This window comes from Myotis myotis, unplaced genomic scaffold (assembly GCF_014108235.1).
Source record: "Myotis myotis isolate mMyoMyo1 unplaced genomic scaffold, mMyoMyo1.p scaffold_m19_p_20, whole genome shotgun sequence".
Lineage (NCBI taxonomy): Eukaryota > Metazoa > Chordata > Mammalia > Chiroptera > Vespertilionidae > Myotis > Myotis myotis.
Window position 1 is genome coordinate 11994197 of NW_023416325.1, and position 15891 is coordinate 12010087.

Here is a 15891-nt window from a genome sequence, read left to right on the forward strand (position 1 = left end):
CTTTCTCAAACAAGTTTAGCCTTCCCATTTTATTTTATTTTAATATATATTTTATTGATTTCAGAGAGGAAGGGAGAGGGAGAGATAGAAACATCAATGATGAGAGAGAATCGTTGATCAGATGCCTCCTGCACCCCCCACACTGGGGATCGAGCCCACAACCAGGGCATGTGCCCTGACCGGGAATCAAGCCGTGACCTCCTGGTTCATAGGTCAATACTCAACCACTAATCCACACCAGCCAGGCTATCCTTCCCATTTTAAATGTCCTTTAATTTTTAAATATTCTTAAGATTATAGGATACATTTTGTAGACCTTAAGAGTCTTTTAGCCCTAACCGGTTTGGCTCAGTGGATAGAGCGTCGGCCTGCGGACTCAAGGCTCCCAGGTTCGATTCCGGTCAAGGGCACCTTGATTGCGGGCACATCCCCAGTGGGGGGTGTGCAGGAGGCAGCTGGTCGATGTTTCTAACTCTCTTTCCCTCTCCCTTCCTCTCTGTAAAAAATCAATAAAATATATATTTTTTTAAAAGAATCTTTTAATTCAGTTCTCTCATGTTTCTGAGAATAGATACAGGCCTGGGCACCTTCCCTGAGGTCACTCAGTTACTCAGCAGCAGAACTGGGAGGAGAATCCAGGCTCTTGGTTTCTAACATCGCTTGCGATGGCTCCTTTTCTTTCTCCCGTAGCCCTGGACGCTTTCATTTCAAATGTGAGCTCCTCTACGACGCTAAAATCTAGTCCCGTCTACGGAAATTAGTCAAGGGCTAATTTTAAATATCACATTTTTGCAAGAAAGTAGGAGGTTTAGGATTTGGTTGATTTGGTCTTGGCTAAATGACCAGACAAGTTCTGGAAGAATTCTACAGAGTGTGCGGGGGAAGTGTGCTAGGACCCACGAAGTGTCAGCGTGGCACCGCCGCAGACCGTCGTGTGCAGCATCGGGCACTTGGACTTAAGGGATTGGGCAGTGCTAGGAGGAAGACCTTATACATGTCAAGGTGATGAAGGACAGGATTTGGGAATGACTTCCACACAATCGTTTCTTTGCTCCATTTCAAACTGTGCTTGTAAAGTCGGGGGGAAGAAGTCTGCAGCTCCCAGCTCAGATAAGGATCTGGAGGTGATTTCAGAAGCACAGAGAGCCTTGTATCACCAGCCAGTACTCAGATTAGCGCCAACCAGCAGGTGGTCAGAAGTAGAAATGACTGTTACCACTGACTGTTACCGTACTGTGTGAGGTGGGGGGTAAAACAGGGGGTGGGAGGGTATTCTCTGTGGACTTCCCCAGGTCTGCTTTCCAGGACCTTATCCAAGTCCTGGCAGCCATTCCCTAATGGATCTTGCATCAACACCTTTATCTTTATCTCTTGCCCTCTGGTTTCCGGTTGGGATAGGCCAACGACAGCGTCCAGCATGGGCAGAGGAATCAGCGGGTAGGCGTGTGCTGCTGTGAGTTCACTTCCCTGACTTCCTCCCAGCGGGGCTACACTGTCAGTCACCCAGCGCCCAGTCCTTCCTGGTCACAGCGCCTGCTCCGTCCTCTGTCTTCATGCCGGTGGGTGGGGGTGTGTCTGCCTTGGGAGCCTTAGGAGCCCTGTGTCTTTTCTCTCAAGCAACCTTGGGGGCCCCCCACCCCACCCCCACCCCCACCCCCGCACACAGTTCCTTCCTTATATGTTTCCATTACTCTGTTCGGGGAGTCCTCTGTTGCCTGCTGGGGCCCTGACTGGTACTTTTTCCAGGAGAGGATGGGGAGTTGCACAGCTCAGGTGTGGAAATCCACCTCCCAGTGGCACTTAAAGGCAGGCAGCGGTGCCTCTTGGTTTAAAAGAAAAATGTAAGTGAAAATTTTTGTGAAGCAACGATATGTGAGATGCTGTGAACACACTTTTGACTTACCAGGTTCTCTTTGGGAAGCTGCTCTTGTGTCTGGAAAAATGACGTTTGGGCGGATAGAGAGTTTTGCCTTTGGGATGGCACCGGTCAGCAAACAAGAATTCAAAAGAATGAGAGTGAAGCGAGAGAACGGGGCTTTAGGCGGCCCGGAATCGGTGGGCAGCGCTGGATGCGGGCGACTGTGGCGGGGAAAGGAGACCAGACAGACGCAGAAAGAGCAGGGACGTAGGAACTGGAGGGTAGAATCAGATTTGAACTCTCAGCTTTCACTCTGCAGCCGTGTGACCGTAACCAAGTTACTCGATGTCTCTGAGCATCAATGCCTTTACCTTTAACTTTTTTTTTTTTTTTAGAATTACTAAGACAATGAAATGATAAGTGCTCAGTTAATTTTCTTTCCATCCCTGCTAGGCCCTCTGCCTCCTGCTATCAACATTTCCACAGATTTATTGTTTGGACTTGAGGCAAGTATTTGCTCTTTCTGTGCTCATGCCCGATTCTCTGAAAATGATTATGCTCCATCAGATTATTTCTGCATTCCATCCCATATATATTGTATATTGACCGAGTAGCACATGTTCATTTAAAATTATTACCAAAGAGAGAAAAAGCTCCTTCTACTACAGTTTTCTGGCCCTCCCGTCTCTTCCCCAGGGCCCATCCCAATTGCCTGTTGGTTGTATATTTTTAGATGGTTGGGGGCATGTAGGAGGCAGCCAATTGATGTTCTGATCTCACATCAATGTTTCTCTCCCGCTCTCCCTACCTCTCTCTCTAAAAATCTTTTAAAAAAATTACTGTGCCATTGGTTCCTTAGATGTTAAAAACATCAGAATTATTATTGGTGTCGCCTACATTGCACTTAAAAAGCTAGCCAGATGATTCATTAAATGCATTTCTGTTTACCTGGCATAGAAACTTATTATCCATTCTACTAACTAGCGTAATTTAGCTTATTAAAGCAAAGAGGAGTCATCAAAGAATTGAATGTTTAAAAAAAAAGTTGTGCAGGAGTATGAAAAATTGTCTCTGAAATGTAACACATGTGTTTATTTTATCCTCCAAACCCCATCGGAACAACATTTCCTTGGAAGGGGAAAGATGGTTTAAAATAAAGCAAAACATGGAGGGAGAGTTTGTGACACCCCTTTCCAAAGGTAATTTTGACAGGTGTGTCTGCCTTCATCTCAGGGATCTGAGAAAGGTGCCCCACAACCTGGGGTGCTTCCCCCGTCCCCACTCCCTGCACACAGCCTCCTTAATCTCCAGTCCCCTTATACCATCCAGGCTTGTTCACTGCAACGGCAAGCGTCAGTCCTGGTTAACTTGGGACAAAAAAAAAAAAAAAAAAAAAAAAAAAAAAAAAAAGTGTTACTTGGCAAGAAATGGGACTCTTAGTTCATAGACTCTTAGAACAAGCTGAGGAACCAGCTCTTGGAGCCAGGAAGGATTGAGAGGAGGCCAGGGGTGGAATTGCAGCCAAGCTACAGCACAGAGCCATCTGGTCAGTCTGTGCTGCCCCCTCCTGCTGGCACCACCAGTCCCAACGTGTGTCATCAGTTGCTAGAGTCTTTATCTTTGTCTTTGCCAACATGAATGTTCCTGTTTCTTTGTGTCGCTTGCCCCACACTTTGGTCCTGCCTGGGAACGTGACTGGTGGAGTTCAGGTCTTATCAGTGATGGCGAACCTATGACACGCGTGTCAGAGGTGACACACGAACTCATTTTTTTGGTTGATTTTTCTTTTGTTAAATGGCATTTAAATATATAAAATAAATATCAAAAATATAAGCCTTTGTTTTACGATGGTTGCAAATATCAAAAAATTTCTAGATGTGACACGGCACCAGAGTTAAGTTAGGGTTTTCAAAATGCTGACGCGCCGAGCTCAAAAGGTTCGCCTTCACTGTCTTACGTTTTCTGGCGAGATTTCACGGAAGGAGGCCTGGTCCTGGCTCCAACCAAGGCTCACACAAGAGTACGTTCTCAGGGCGTTTATTCCTTCCTAAACACCAAAGGAGGTTCAGTGTGGGACAGTCACAGACAAGCAACTCTTTTTACCCCTTCTTACATTTTAGTTTTAAACCTGAATTTCACTTCCTCAGGGAGGCTTTCCCTGAGTTTCCAGGCTCAGGAGGGCATCCCTGTTAAATGGTTTCAAAGCCCCCCCCCCCCCCCCCCAGAGCTTCTTGCTCGCACCCTTATTGCATTTCTAATGAGTTATGTGTAAGTATCTGTTTATTGTAGGTTTCTCCATCTGGATTATATATTTGAAAGGGGAAGAGCTATAATGGTTTTGATTGCTGCTTTATTCTTAAAGCAAAGCACAGGGTCCAGAATGTGGTAAACGCTCTTTCCATATCTGTTGGACCTTCTCCATTTCTATATTTCTTAAATTATATTTCTTTGTTACACACTCCTTCCTCCTCACCCCCTTCAGCTGATGCTGACTTCTGGGTAATTTCTGTAGATCTACCCTCCAGTTTACTTATTTTCTCTGCACCCGTGTCTAATAGGCTATTTAACATATTCATAGAGTTTTAAATTTCAACTATCGTGTTTTCAATTCTAAAAGTTATATTTGACTTTTTAAAAGTCTGCCTTGTTAATTTTATTGTTATCTTCATCTGTAACTCTCAATTTGCTCTTTTTTTCCTTGAACAGATTAAGTACATTTAAATTGTATTCGGTCCCTGATAAGCCTAGCAAATTCGCAGGTCTGTTTCTGTAGCTTGTGGTTCATCTTTCATGGTAATTCTCATTCCTAGTGGCCCAATTTGTGTTTGTTACGTGATTTCCATTAAGGGCTCATGATCTTTGAATACTTATGGATTTATACATATGTATAAATATCTGATGTGTACGTATCTGGATTTAAAGTATATTCTCCAGAGAGGAATTTTTTTATTACATGTATAATATGGGTTTTTTTCTTATTACATGTATAATTTCTAACCACACAGAAGTGGTTAGAAATTCATAGGGGATATTTTTTTTTCTTCTTTCCACTCTTCTACAGCCAAGACCAAGTCAGATACATATCTTTGCCTTCTTCTTCTGTGGGCTTTTTCTTCCTCTAATTTATTTATTTTTTAATATTTTTATTGATTTCAGAGAGTAAGGGAAAGGGAGAGAGGGCTAGAAACATCAATGATGAGAAAGAATCATTAACTGGCTGCCTCTTGCATGCCCCCTACTGGAGATTACTAAACAATCAAAGATGTTTACTAGTAATAATTTTAGTGTTAAAAAGTTTGGTAGGATGATTTATTAAAATATTAATTTGTTCATTTATGTTTTAAGTAAACTTTTCATTTAATCTTATCTAATAAAAGAGAAACATGCAAATTGACAGTACCTCCACTACACTCACAAGCCACGCCCACAAGCCACGCCTGCCAGCCAATCAGAGCAACTATATGCAAATTAACCCAACCAAGATGGCAGCTGGCAGCCACAGAGCTGGAGCAAGCAGGAGGCTTGGTTGCCTCGGCGATGGAGGAAGCCAAGCTTCCTGCCTGCCCTGGCCAGCTGTAGCCTCCGCTCAAGGCAACAAAGTTTCAATTATAGAAGATAAATAAATCCCAGATACCTGTTTCCAGCCAGCCTCGCTGGGAGCTTGGGTCACTGGGGGCCGTGGCCAGCCTGCAAACAGCCATCAGCCCCTCACCCAGGCTGGCCACACCCTCATGGGGTGAGGGTCCCCACTGGGGGGCTTTGCCAGCCTTCAAACAGCCATCAGCCACTCACCCAGGCTGGCCACACCCTCATGGGGTGAGGGTCCCCACTGGGGCCTTGGTCAGCCTGCAAACAGCCACCAGCCCCTCACCTAGGCTGGCCAGGCACCCCAGCAGGGACACCCACCCTGAAGGGGCTGTGTCCAACCTGCAAACAGCCATCAGCCCCTCACCCAGGCTGGCCAGGCACCCCAGCGGGAACCCCCACCCTGAAGGGGGTGTGGCCAGTCTGAAAATGGCTCTCAGCCCTTCACCCAGGCTGGCCAGGCACCCCAGCAAGATCCCCACCCTGATCCAGGACACCCTTCAGGGCAAACCAGCTGGCCCCCACCCATGCACCAGGCCTCTATCCTATATAATAAAAGGGTAATATGCAAATTGACCCTAACAGCAGAACGACTGGGAATAACTGGTCACTATGACACACACTGAACACCAGGGGGCAGATGCTCAATGCAGGAGCTGCCCCCTGGTGGTCAGTGCACTCCCACAGGGGGAGCTCTGCTCAGCCACAAGCCAGGCTGATGGCTGCCAGTACAGCGGTGGTGGTGGGAGCCTCTCCCACCTCCTCAACAGCGCTTAGGATGTCCAACTGCAGCTTAGGCCTGCTCCCCGCTGGCAAGTGGACATCCCCCGAGGGCTCTCGGGCTGCCAGAGGGATGTCTGACTGCCAGCTTAGGCCCAATCCCCCAGGGAGCAGGCCTAAGCCAGCAGGTGGACATCCCCCGAGGGGATCCCAGACTGCGAGAGGGCACAGGCTGGGCTGAGGAACCACCCCCGCCCCCCCCCCCCGAGTGCACAAATTTTTGTGCATCGGGCCTCTAGTTGTAACATAAGCATATTAGCTTGATGAGTTTTTTACAAACTGAACACATCCATGGAACCAACCCCTCTCAGAAGCACCCTGAAGCGCCTTCACTTTCCTCTGCAGCCACTAGCCCATGACTTCCCAGCCACAAATAACGGCTATCTGACTTCTGACACCAAGGATTAGTGTCCTTGCTTTCGAACCTCATGTAAATGAAATCATTAAGTATGGTTTTGGTGTTTGGCTTCTTTTGCTCCGTAATAGGTTTGTGACATTTATGTACTATGTTATTAACTTTCATAGCTATATGGAGTACTACTTTATTAATATCCTACAATTTATTATACAGTCTGTAGTCGATTGACATGTGGGCTGTTTTCACAATGGAGCAATTATGTATAACGGTGCTATGAACGTTCTTGGCATGTCTTTAGGTAAACATGTGTACTTATTTTTATTGGGTATATACCGCAAAGTAAAACTGCAAGTCAAAATATATACATATGCCCAAGTTTGTTAAGTACTACTACTAATAATCAATTTATTGTGCTGTATACAATGACATACAACAATGTACCAATGATTACAATGTAAAGTTGTACCAATATTTATTCCTTGTACCGATGTAATTCCTCTTCCTTTATTCCTCTTCCACGTATTTCAGGCAGATATCTAGTGTTTGCAATTCTTTGCTTTAGGGTTCAGGGTTAAGTATAAACCAGAAACAGGTTGCAGTTAATGCCCTTCTCATTTTTAAAGCCTAAATTGACTGGAGAGATAGTATTGATTGGCCAGGAAGAGTAGATTCTTTTAATGAGAACTAAGAGGGCAAGGAAGGTAAAGGACTGAGAGAGATTCCCTTGGTCAGAACTAGGATGGAGGCCAGGGGATCTAGGAGATAGCAGAGCCCAGAGGACCTGAATAGCTACTTATGCTTATTTTAGTAAAGTGACTATATCATTTATTATCCAAACCCAGACACCTGAGAGTGATAGGGTGTGTACTAATAATTATAGTGATAATGGGTGGAAATCCGCACTTTTCCAGGCAAACTGGGATTATTTTAGGTGGCCTCCATGGAAACTTGTAAGTGAAGTTGCTCACGTCTTTGAAAGTTTCTTAGAATCTTCATGTAGCAGATCGTAGGGAGAGCAGCTTCGTCACTGGAGAATGCCCGGATTAAAAACTTGAGGTACAACTCCTGTTACACCGTGAGCCTGCACGCGTTTATAAAGTGAATTCACGCAGGTGAGTGTGTGTGCTTTCTTACTTATTCATGGAACATTTTGATCTTCTCCTATATAGCAAAGGCCTGTGTGGCCCTTAGTAGAGCTGGAGCAGGTGGTCTTCGTGGTGGTGGTGTCTCCACTGTTCTGAGCAGATCATGGAGCTAGAAACACGTCATCTGAGGTGCTCTCTCTGTAGCACCTGCAACTCTGATCTAACTTTTTGTTGTTGTTGTTGTTGTTGTTGTTATTCTCAAAACTCCCTTCAGAAACTTGGGAATGAGCCCTGACTGGCTTGGCTCGGTGGATAGGGCGTCGGCCTGCAGACTGAAAGGTCCCAGGTTCTATTCCGGTCAAGGGCATGAACCTTGGTTGTGGGCACATCCCCAGTGGGGGGTGTGCAGGAGGCAGCTGATCGATGTTTCTCTCTCATTGATGTTTCTAACTCTCTATCCCTCTCCCTTCCTCTCTGTAAAAAATCAATAAAATACATTTTTTTAAAAAACAAAAAACTTGGGAATGGTGGCTAACATAAGTCTGGGACCACTATTCCTTAAAGTCAAGATTAAGTATTAGAGTTAATGAAGGAGAGGGAAAGCGAGGCCCCAACCTTCCACAGGAGGTCCCTGAAGTAAAAGGGAAGCGTGAAGGGAACACCTGAGTCCCTAGGTGCTGTGTAAGCATCATGATCCCAGCCATAAACAAAGATTGCAATTTCTTCCCTGCTGGGACCATCAGAAAAATTCCCAGGGGAAATGGTGCCTAATGAGGTGCCTGAGGCCATCCAGTAGCATAAAGCTCTCATGATACGCTAGCCCGGGTCCTGGTGAGACGGAGGGTCCCTATTTTTTTCTCCTGAAGTTGACTTAGACCAGCTGAGAAAGTCCACACAGAAAACTTGGTCTATTCCTAGAGCATCTGGAGACTGGGGTCCCTAGAAGCTCCGATTCTCAGCACCAGGGGCACCAGAGGAGTTCATACCTGAAAGATGTCTGCTTTATGCACTAGCACCATCTTCTCCTTCGGGCTAATGGAGAAAGAGATGCACACGGCCCAGCACTGAGGGAGCCAGGAAGAAGGAAGGGGAATGTGTGAATCCAATCTTCTCAGATGAGCTTCTTGGTAAACCCACAACCAGCAGGTCTAGGATGTATTGATCCTTCCCCTGCTCGCAACACTAACTTTGATGGAGTGAAGGGGCTTATAGGAGGAAGGTGAGTAGGGGACAGAGGACCCCATGTCTGGCTGGGAGAGGGAGGCAGAGAAGGGGAGACATAAGAGCTCTCTGTACATCCTAAAGCAGTGGGCTGTGGGTTGTACTCCTGGCTCTTGGGGTGTCTTTCTGGGAGTCCTTGGGCAGCCAAGTGAGGTATTCAATCTCCTCATCTCTCAAGAGGGAACAGAATTCTTTTTTAAAAAATATATTTTTATTGATTTTAGGAAGGAAGGGAAAGGGAGAGAGAGATGGAAACATCAATGATTAGAGAGAATCACTGATCGGCTGCCTTCTGCACGTCCTCTACTGGGGATCGAACCCACAACCCGGGCACGTGTCCTTTGACTGGAATCGAACCCAGGGACCCTTCAGTCCACAGGCCGATGCTCTATCCACTGAGCCAAACCAGCTAGGGTGGGAACAGAATTCTTGCTGCTCATGCTAAGAAACTCTAGCCTAGATTCATGATCACCCAGGGGAGCTGAGATATCGTCACAGGCATGTTGTGAATAGCTAAGCTGGGGGCAAAAATGAGAGAGCGTTACCAAACCAAAGTCCAAGGGCCCGATGCTTCAAAAGGCCAAAACTCAAAACATCAGGGTTTGAAGTAAGTAAAGGTTTATTGATTGAAAAGGTGCCAACCAAGAAGATGGGGGACCTGCCGAAACCGGTTTGGCTCAGTGGATCGAGCGTCGGCTTGAGGACTGAAGGGTCCCAGGTTCGATTCCGGTCAAGGGCATGTACCTGGGTTGCGGGCACATCCCCAGTAGGAGATGTGCAGGAGGCAGCTGATCGATGTTTCTCTCTCATCGATGTTTCTAACTCTCTATCTCTCTCCCTTCCTCTCTGTAAAAAAATCAATAAAATATATTAAAAAAAAAAAAGAAGATGGGGGACCTAGTGGTGCCTCAAATCCATCTTGCTTGCTGGACTGGGTTAGGGGGTTTTAAAGGGCTAAGGGGAACAGGTGTGCGGAAGTGCTGGTGGGACAAGTGTTCGCTGGAGGACCTTGGAACTTGGCCATTTATGGTAGAGGGATGTCAACACCAGATATTCCTGGACAACAGACCCTTGGCTTCTGTTGTTCAAGGGTTCCGGTGTTCAAGTTCCAGTTATGTCCTGGTCCTTTGGTCCCATCGGGGTGGGGCCGGGGAAGGGGGACGTGCAAGGTTTTGGTTCCAGGCACAACTGGGGCCCAAGGTCTCTCATCTGTGCATGCTTCACCTGCATGGCTTGTGGTTTTGGTCTGTTGTCTCTGAAAAGCAACTGAGCTCCTCATCAAACAGAACAGAACCATTCTGAGCTGGTTCCACAGTTACAAGGCGAAAGGCAAAAGGGAGGGCGTCTATACCTGGTCTCATCTCTCCTATCATCCACGCTTGTGCCTATCAGCAATCTATTGTATTTTACCCCTTGTTTCCACAGACAGCTCCCCAGAAGAGAATGGTTCTGAGAAACAGCTCCTCGGTGACTGAATTTATCTTTAGGGGATTCTCAGAACGATCAGAGGTCCATGTCCCCCTCTTCTTCCTGTTCTTAGGGCTCTATGTGCTCACTGTGGTGGGCAACTTGGGCCTGATCACCTTAATTGGTCTGAATTCTCGCCTTCACACTCCCATGTATTTTTTCCTCTTCAACTTGTCTTCGATAGATCTCTGTTATTCTTGTGTCTTTACTCCCAAAATGCTGCACGATTTTGTGTCAGAAAATATCATCTCTTACGCGGGATGCATGACTCAACTGTTTTTCTTCTGCTTCTTGGTCAATTCTGAGTGCTATGTGCTGGTATCCATGGCCTACGATCGCTATGCGGCTATCTGCAATCCTCTGCTGTACCCGGTCACCATGTCCCCCCAGGCCTGTGCTCTGCTGATGTTGGGTTCATATGCGGTAGGGTTTGCTGGGGCCATGGCCCACACCGGAAACATGCTGAGACTGACCTTCTGTGGTTCCAACATCATCGACCATTATCTGTGTGAAGTTCTCCCCCTCTTGCAGCTCTCCTGCACCAGCACCCATGTCAACGAGCTGGTGTTTTCTATTGTTGTTGGGATGGTCATTGCAACATCCAGTATCAGCATCTTCATCTCTTATGCTTTGATTCTCTCCAGTATCCTCCGCATTCCTTCTGCTGAGGGAAGGTCCAAAGCCTTTGGCACATGTGGCTCCCACGTCACCGCCGTGGCTATGTTTTTTGGGTCAGGGGCCTTCACCTATTTAACAACCTCTTTTCCGGGATCTGTGGGCCGGAGTAAATACGCTTCAGTCTTCTACACCAACGTTGTGCCCATGCTTAACCCTTTGATCTACAGTTTGAGGAATAAGGATGTTAAACTTGCCCTGGGCAAAACCCTGAAAAGAGTGCTTTTCTGATGGTTCTGTTTGCATCAATGAATTACTGAGAAGCATCATAGTATCTTTTGATCGACAGGTGGGGAGATTTTCATCTTGTTTCTCTAGTAGGGTCTTCTCCCCACTTTAAAAATTGGAAACGTCTTACTTATACTCTTCTTGGGGATTATACTGTGTTGTACTACTTAAACTGGTCCATTGTATGAATTTAGCATTGATTAAGTGGTTATAATTGACTTGACTCTATCGTAGGCCCAAGAGATTAATAAGATGAGGCCCCACACATTCCCTCCTTTTCTCGGTAGGCTAACTGGGTTCTTGCCAGTGACATGTCTGGCTGGGAGATGGAGCAAATGGTGATATGAGGGGCCAAGAGAGTGAATTTGTTTTTTTTCTTTAGGATCAGCCTTAGCAAAGACCAAACGTAGATACCTTGGGGACATAGGTAAGATAGTCTTCCAGTCCCCAGAAAGATTGCTTGGCTAGGAAGATCATACATTGTCTCTTTCATATACATAAATGTGCATGCAAGAGAAGGCTTCCCCCGAAAGTTCTTCACATAGTCTGAACTGTAAAGATAAAGCAAAACTAAAATATTTCATTTCCAAGTTCCAGAACTCTTAGGCCTTGGAATAGTAACCATGGGGTAGGCGGTCTTCTAACTGGGTCAGTTCCTTGGGCTCTGGGTGCTGAGGCTGAAAGCAAAAGAAGAACAAAGGAGGGGCTCCATGGGCGCACATGACTATGTTCACTGCTGCGTCTCTTCTGCCCTGGAGATCTGTGTGCATTAGGGAGGGTTTGGGAAAATTCTTCTATCCTTTAAAGTACCTTTAGACTTTATCGTCTCTAAGAGCGTGTGTGTGTGTGTGTGTGTGTGTGTGTGTGACAGTTAACTATTAATGCATCAGGAAGAAAGAAAAGTCATATTACACTCTCAACTTGCGGGAAGACTGGGAAGGACCCAGAATTCGAGTCCAGAAACCGCCCTGAACTACGCGGTTGAAGGTGCTGCTATTCTTGATGGAATATCTTGGGTTTTGAGGAATACCTCCCCAGAAACTGCCCTGAGCACAGGCAGGAAGGTGAACCTTGGGCCAGACCTACCCCTGTGGAGAGGCGGGGGCGAATTTGAGGGGCCAAGAGACCCAAAAAGACCTGTTTCTACTTAACGGAAGAAACCCAAAATATTAATTTGAAAAGACACGTGCATATGTTTATTGCAGCATTATTTATAACTAGAGGCCCAGTGCATGAAATTCGTGCACTGGTAGGGTCCCTAGCAGCTGCCAGCTGTCAGCCGGGTACTCCCTCTCTTCCCCCAGGCTGGCTCCACCTCCTGGTCGAACTCCCAGATAACTCCTGGTTGAGGGGACAATTTGCATACTACTCTTTTATTATATAGGATACCCAATATATGGAAGCAACCTAATTTATTCTAAATTTAAAGTCCAGCATAGGGAATATAGTCAATAATGTTGCAATAACTATGTAAGGTGTCCAGATGGGTACTATAAATCTGGGTGATCACTTCATAAGATATACAAATGTCTAACTACTCTGCTGTACACCCAAAACAAATATAATATTGTATGTCAACTGTAGAAAAATAAAAACTTATTTTAAAAATAAAATAAAACTAGAGAACATAAGAAACTATGTTCATAACACTTTCTATAAGCATGTTTAATCATTAATTAATCAAATATTTCATTTACTCAATAACTACTTTATTGTACTCCTACTATATTCCAGGTGTTGTAAACAAAACAACAAAAAAATACTTGTGCTGACATTCTAGTGATTGATTATATTGAAATCACTTGTTTATATTTGCGTAAATCATTTCTATTGTGATTGCCATGTCTTTTCCATGCTTTCTTCCTGACACAACATAGTAAATACCCAATAAATGTTTTTCCCAAAGAATTTTGCAAATTGAATATATTCAAACTGTTTTATTTCAATTTTGCTGTAAAAAAACACCTTTATAAAAATCTTATGCTTTAATAATGAGTTGAAAGTTTTATATAAGGAGCTATAATAAAATCCATGGCTATACATTTTAGGGGCCTAAGAAAGTTGCAAAATATAATCTTAAGCAAAATTCACTTTGCTGGGGGTTGAGGGCTAAACAATGTTACTGAGTCACCAGCACCACCTGGTGGCTACTTAAGTGAACTGCTTGATTCAGTATTTGAAGTTTCTCTTGTGTCTCCATTCTTGCATTGACCTGGCCTTACGTATGAACCAATTCATAGTGTTGCATTGTATTGATGTACTGGGGTTTATTTAAACTGGTCCCTCTTAATGACTATTATTTGCCCCGTTTTCTAGTATTATACCAAGCAATGCTGAAATTGATAATCATATTCCACTTGCATTGGCATAAACGTTCCTCGTTTGTTGCCATTTGACTTGGCCTTTGGTGTATGCCAAGATCAATTTTGTTTAAAATTTGGTCACGTTGATCAGTCATTTCCTTTCTGGCTTGGGCTTTGTTTTATGCTTTAGAAAGACCTTCTCCTGATATGATAAATAAAAATGATCCATCCATGTTTCTACGAGTACTTTCAAGACTTCCGTTTTACAGCCGAGTCCCTGAAAAATGGACGAAATCCAGCCTGGAGCAGGGAACAGCTCTGGGAAGCGGGGACCGGCTCCTGGTCGGCCGGCGTCTCGGGGTGGGGTGGGGGAGCGGGGGGGCGGGGGAGGGGGGAATTGCAAGTCCTCTCCAGAGTCCGGAAAAGCTCAGCGCGTGGTGGGGGGAGTCTGTCCCCTTCCCGGCAGCGGCCTGAACACATTTTCAAGTTTCCCTTCTGCTGCCGGGGTCGTGTCCTGCCGCCCGGGAGCTTCGGGGCGAACGCCCCATCCACCTGCCCGGGGACAAGAGACGCGATCGTGGTTAGGCTGCGACGAGATGCGGCGTCTGGGCGGCCTCCGTGCGAACCTCGCCGGCCCGCGGTCAGGTCCATCCTGCGGACTTTCGTGCTGGTCCTCGGGCGCCATCTGGCGGCCTCGTTTAGGTAGCGTCTTCCCTCGGGAACTCCAGCGAAATCTGCAATGGACGGGACGCGGCCGCGGTGCCCAACGTGGACTTTCGGGAGGCCGACGCCGCTAACGGGATCGTCCCGTGGTGCTGCGGCGACGGCGCGTCATCTATTCGCCGAGATTAAACGCGCAGGGACCCGAGGGGGTGTCCATTGCCGCTCTCCCGGACTAGGTTATAGGCTGCTGGGGCAGGTGGACCAGCACCCGCCGGTGCCTGTACCCCCGCGGAACCGACCGGGGCCGCCACGGGGTAACGGGAGAGGATTCCCGCGCCCGGACGCCGTCCCGGACGCGGTCCGGTTGTCGGAGGCGCCTCCGACTTTCTCCCGTTACCACTCCAGAGGCAAAGAGCTGCTCTGCCCGCGGGATGGGCCGGGAGGGCGTCTCCGGAGGACTGGACCCCCAATCTTTCCGAGTCTCGCTCTGGAGGGCACCAGCTCCGGCCCGACGGGTAAATCCGTGCCGAGCGCCCATACGGAGTGCGGGTACCTGGTGGTCGGATCTTCCCCAAATATTTCCAAGTCCCTTCCCCGGAGCTGGGGCCGGCAGGATGCCCGGTGCCAGGGGGCCGGCAGGGGACTTCGCCCGGCCTCCTCTTCCTTCCCCCGTCCCGCTCTGAGGCTGAACCGCGACGAGGACACTCCTACGGAGCTTAGCGGTGCGCTCCCGCCGGCCCGGGACCCAGACCCGCCCGGTTGCCGACCGCGCCGCGGTGCCGCGCGCCCCCTGGCGGCCACTTTGTGTAGCTTCCTCCGCTGGCTCGGCTCGCAGTGGGAGCGGGATCCGACCGGCCCAGGGTCCGCGGCAGAGCCCGGGATCGTGCAGGTGCGGATGGCCATACGGAGACCCCTTGGGATCTGTTCATCGGAGGCACCTCTAGGAGGTTTTTCCAAGTCCCCACTCAGCCGGGGATTGGCACAGGCCGTCTTGAGGGTACGGAGAAGGGGCCCCGAGCTCGGCCCGGTTCCCCTCCTCCCGATGGCATTCCCGCGGGTTGTTGGGCACTGTCTGCCCCCAGGTGTCTGGACATTTCATCCATTTCATCCTCTCAAGTTGGGCACCCGAGCCTTCTTTCTGGCCTCCCCCCTTACCCTCCCCCCCCTCAATGTTCTCCCTATTTCTGACATTTTAAAAAATATATATTTTATTGGGTTTTTTTTGTTTGTTTGTTTGTTTTTGTTTTTTTTTTACAAAGAGGAAGGGAGAGGGATAGAGAGTTAGGAACATCGATGAGAGAGAAACATGGATCAGCTGCCTCCTGCACACCCCCTACTGAGGATGTGCCCGCAACCAAGGTACATGCCCTTGACGGGAATCGAACCTGGGACCCTTGAACCTGCAGGCCGGCGCTCCATCCACTGAGCCAAACCGGCTAGGGCGATTTCTGACATTTTGCTGCACAGCAGCCCCTTCCCAATTTGAACAGTGCAGGACTCCCTCCCACTGAGCTGAGGAAGGCAGGATGCTGAGGCAGGTCAGTAAAAAGCTAGGACGGTCCCTGACAAGTGGAACGAGGAAAACGGAGACAAAATAAACTAACGGCCATGCAATTAACAGAGCTAACAAGACCCGTCCTCCCTAACCAAAGGCACTTAAGAGCAGAT

The 15891-nt window shown here is 47.4% G+C and overlaps 1 protein-coding gene across 1 annotated transcript; it reads left to right on the top strand.

Moving 5' to 3' along the window:
• The first annotated feature begins 10327 nt into the window (after positions 1 to 10327).
• LOC118678400 (olfactory receptor 8B4-like) lies at positions 10328 to 11260 on the top strand. The gene has a single exon (XM_036354040.1). The coding sequence runs from the start codon at positions 10331 to 10333 to the stop codon at positions 11258 to 11260; it is 930 nt and encodes a 309-aa protein (XP_036209933.1). The 5' UTR covers positions 10328 to 10330.
• The last annotated feature ends 4631 nt before the right edge of the window (positions 11261 to 15891 follow it).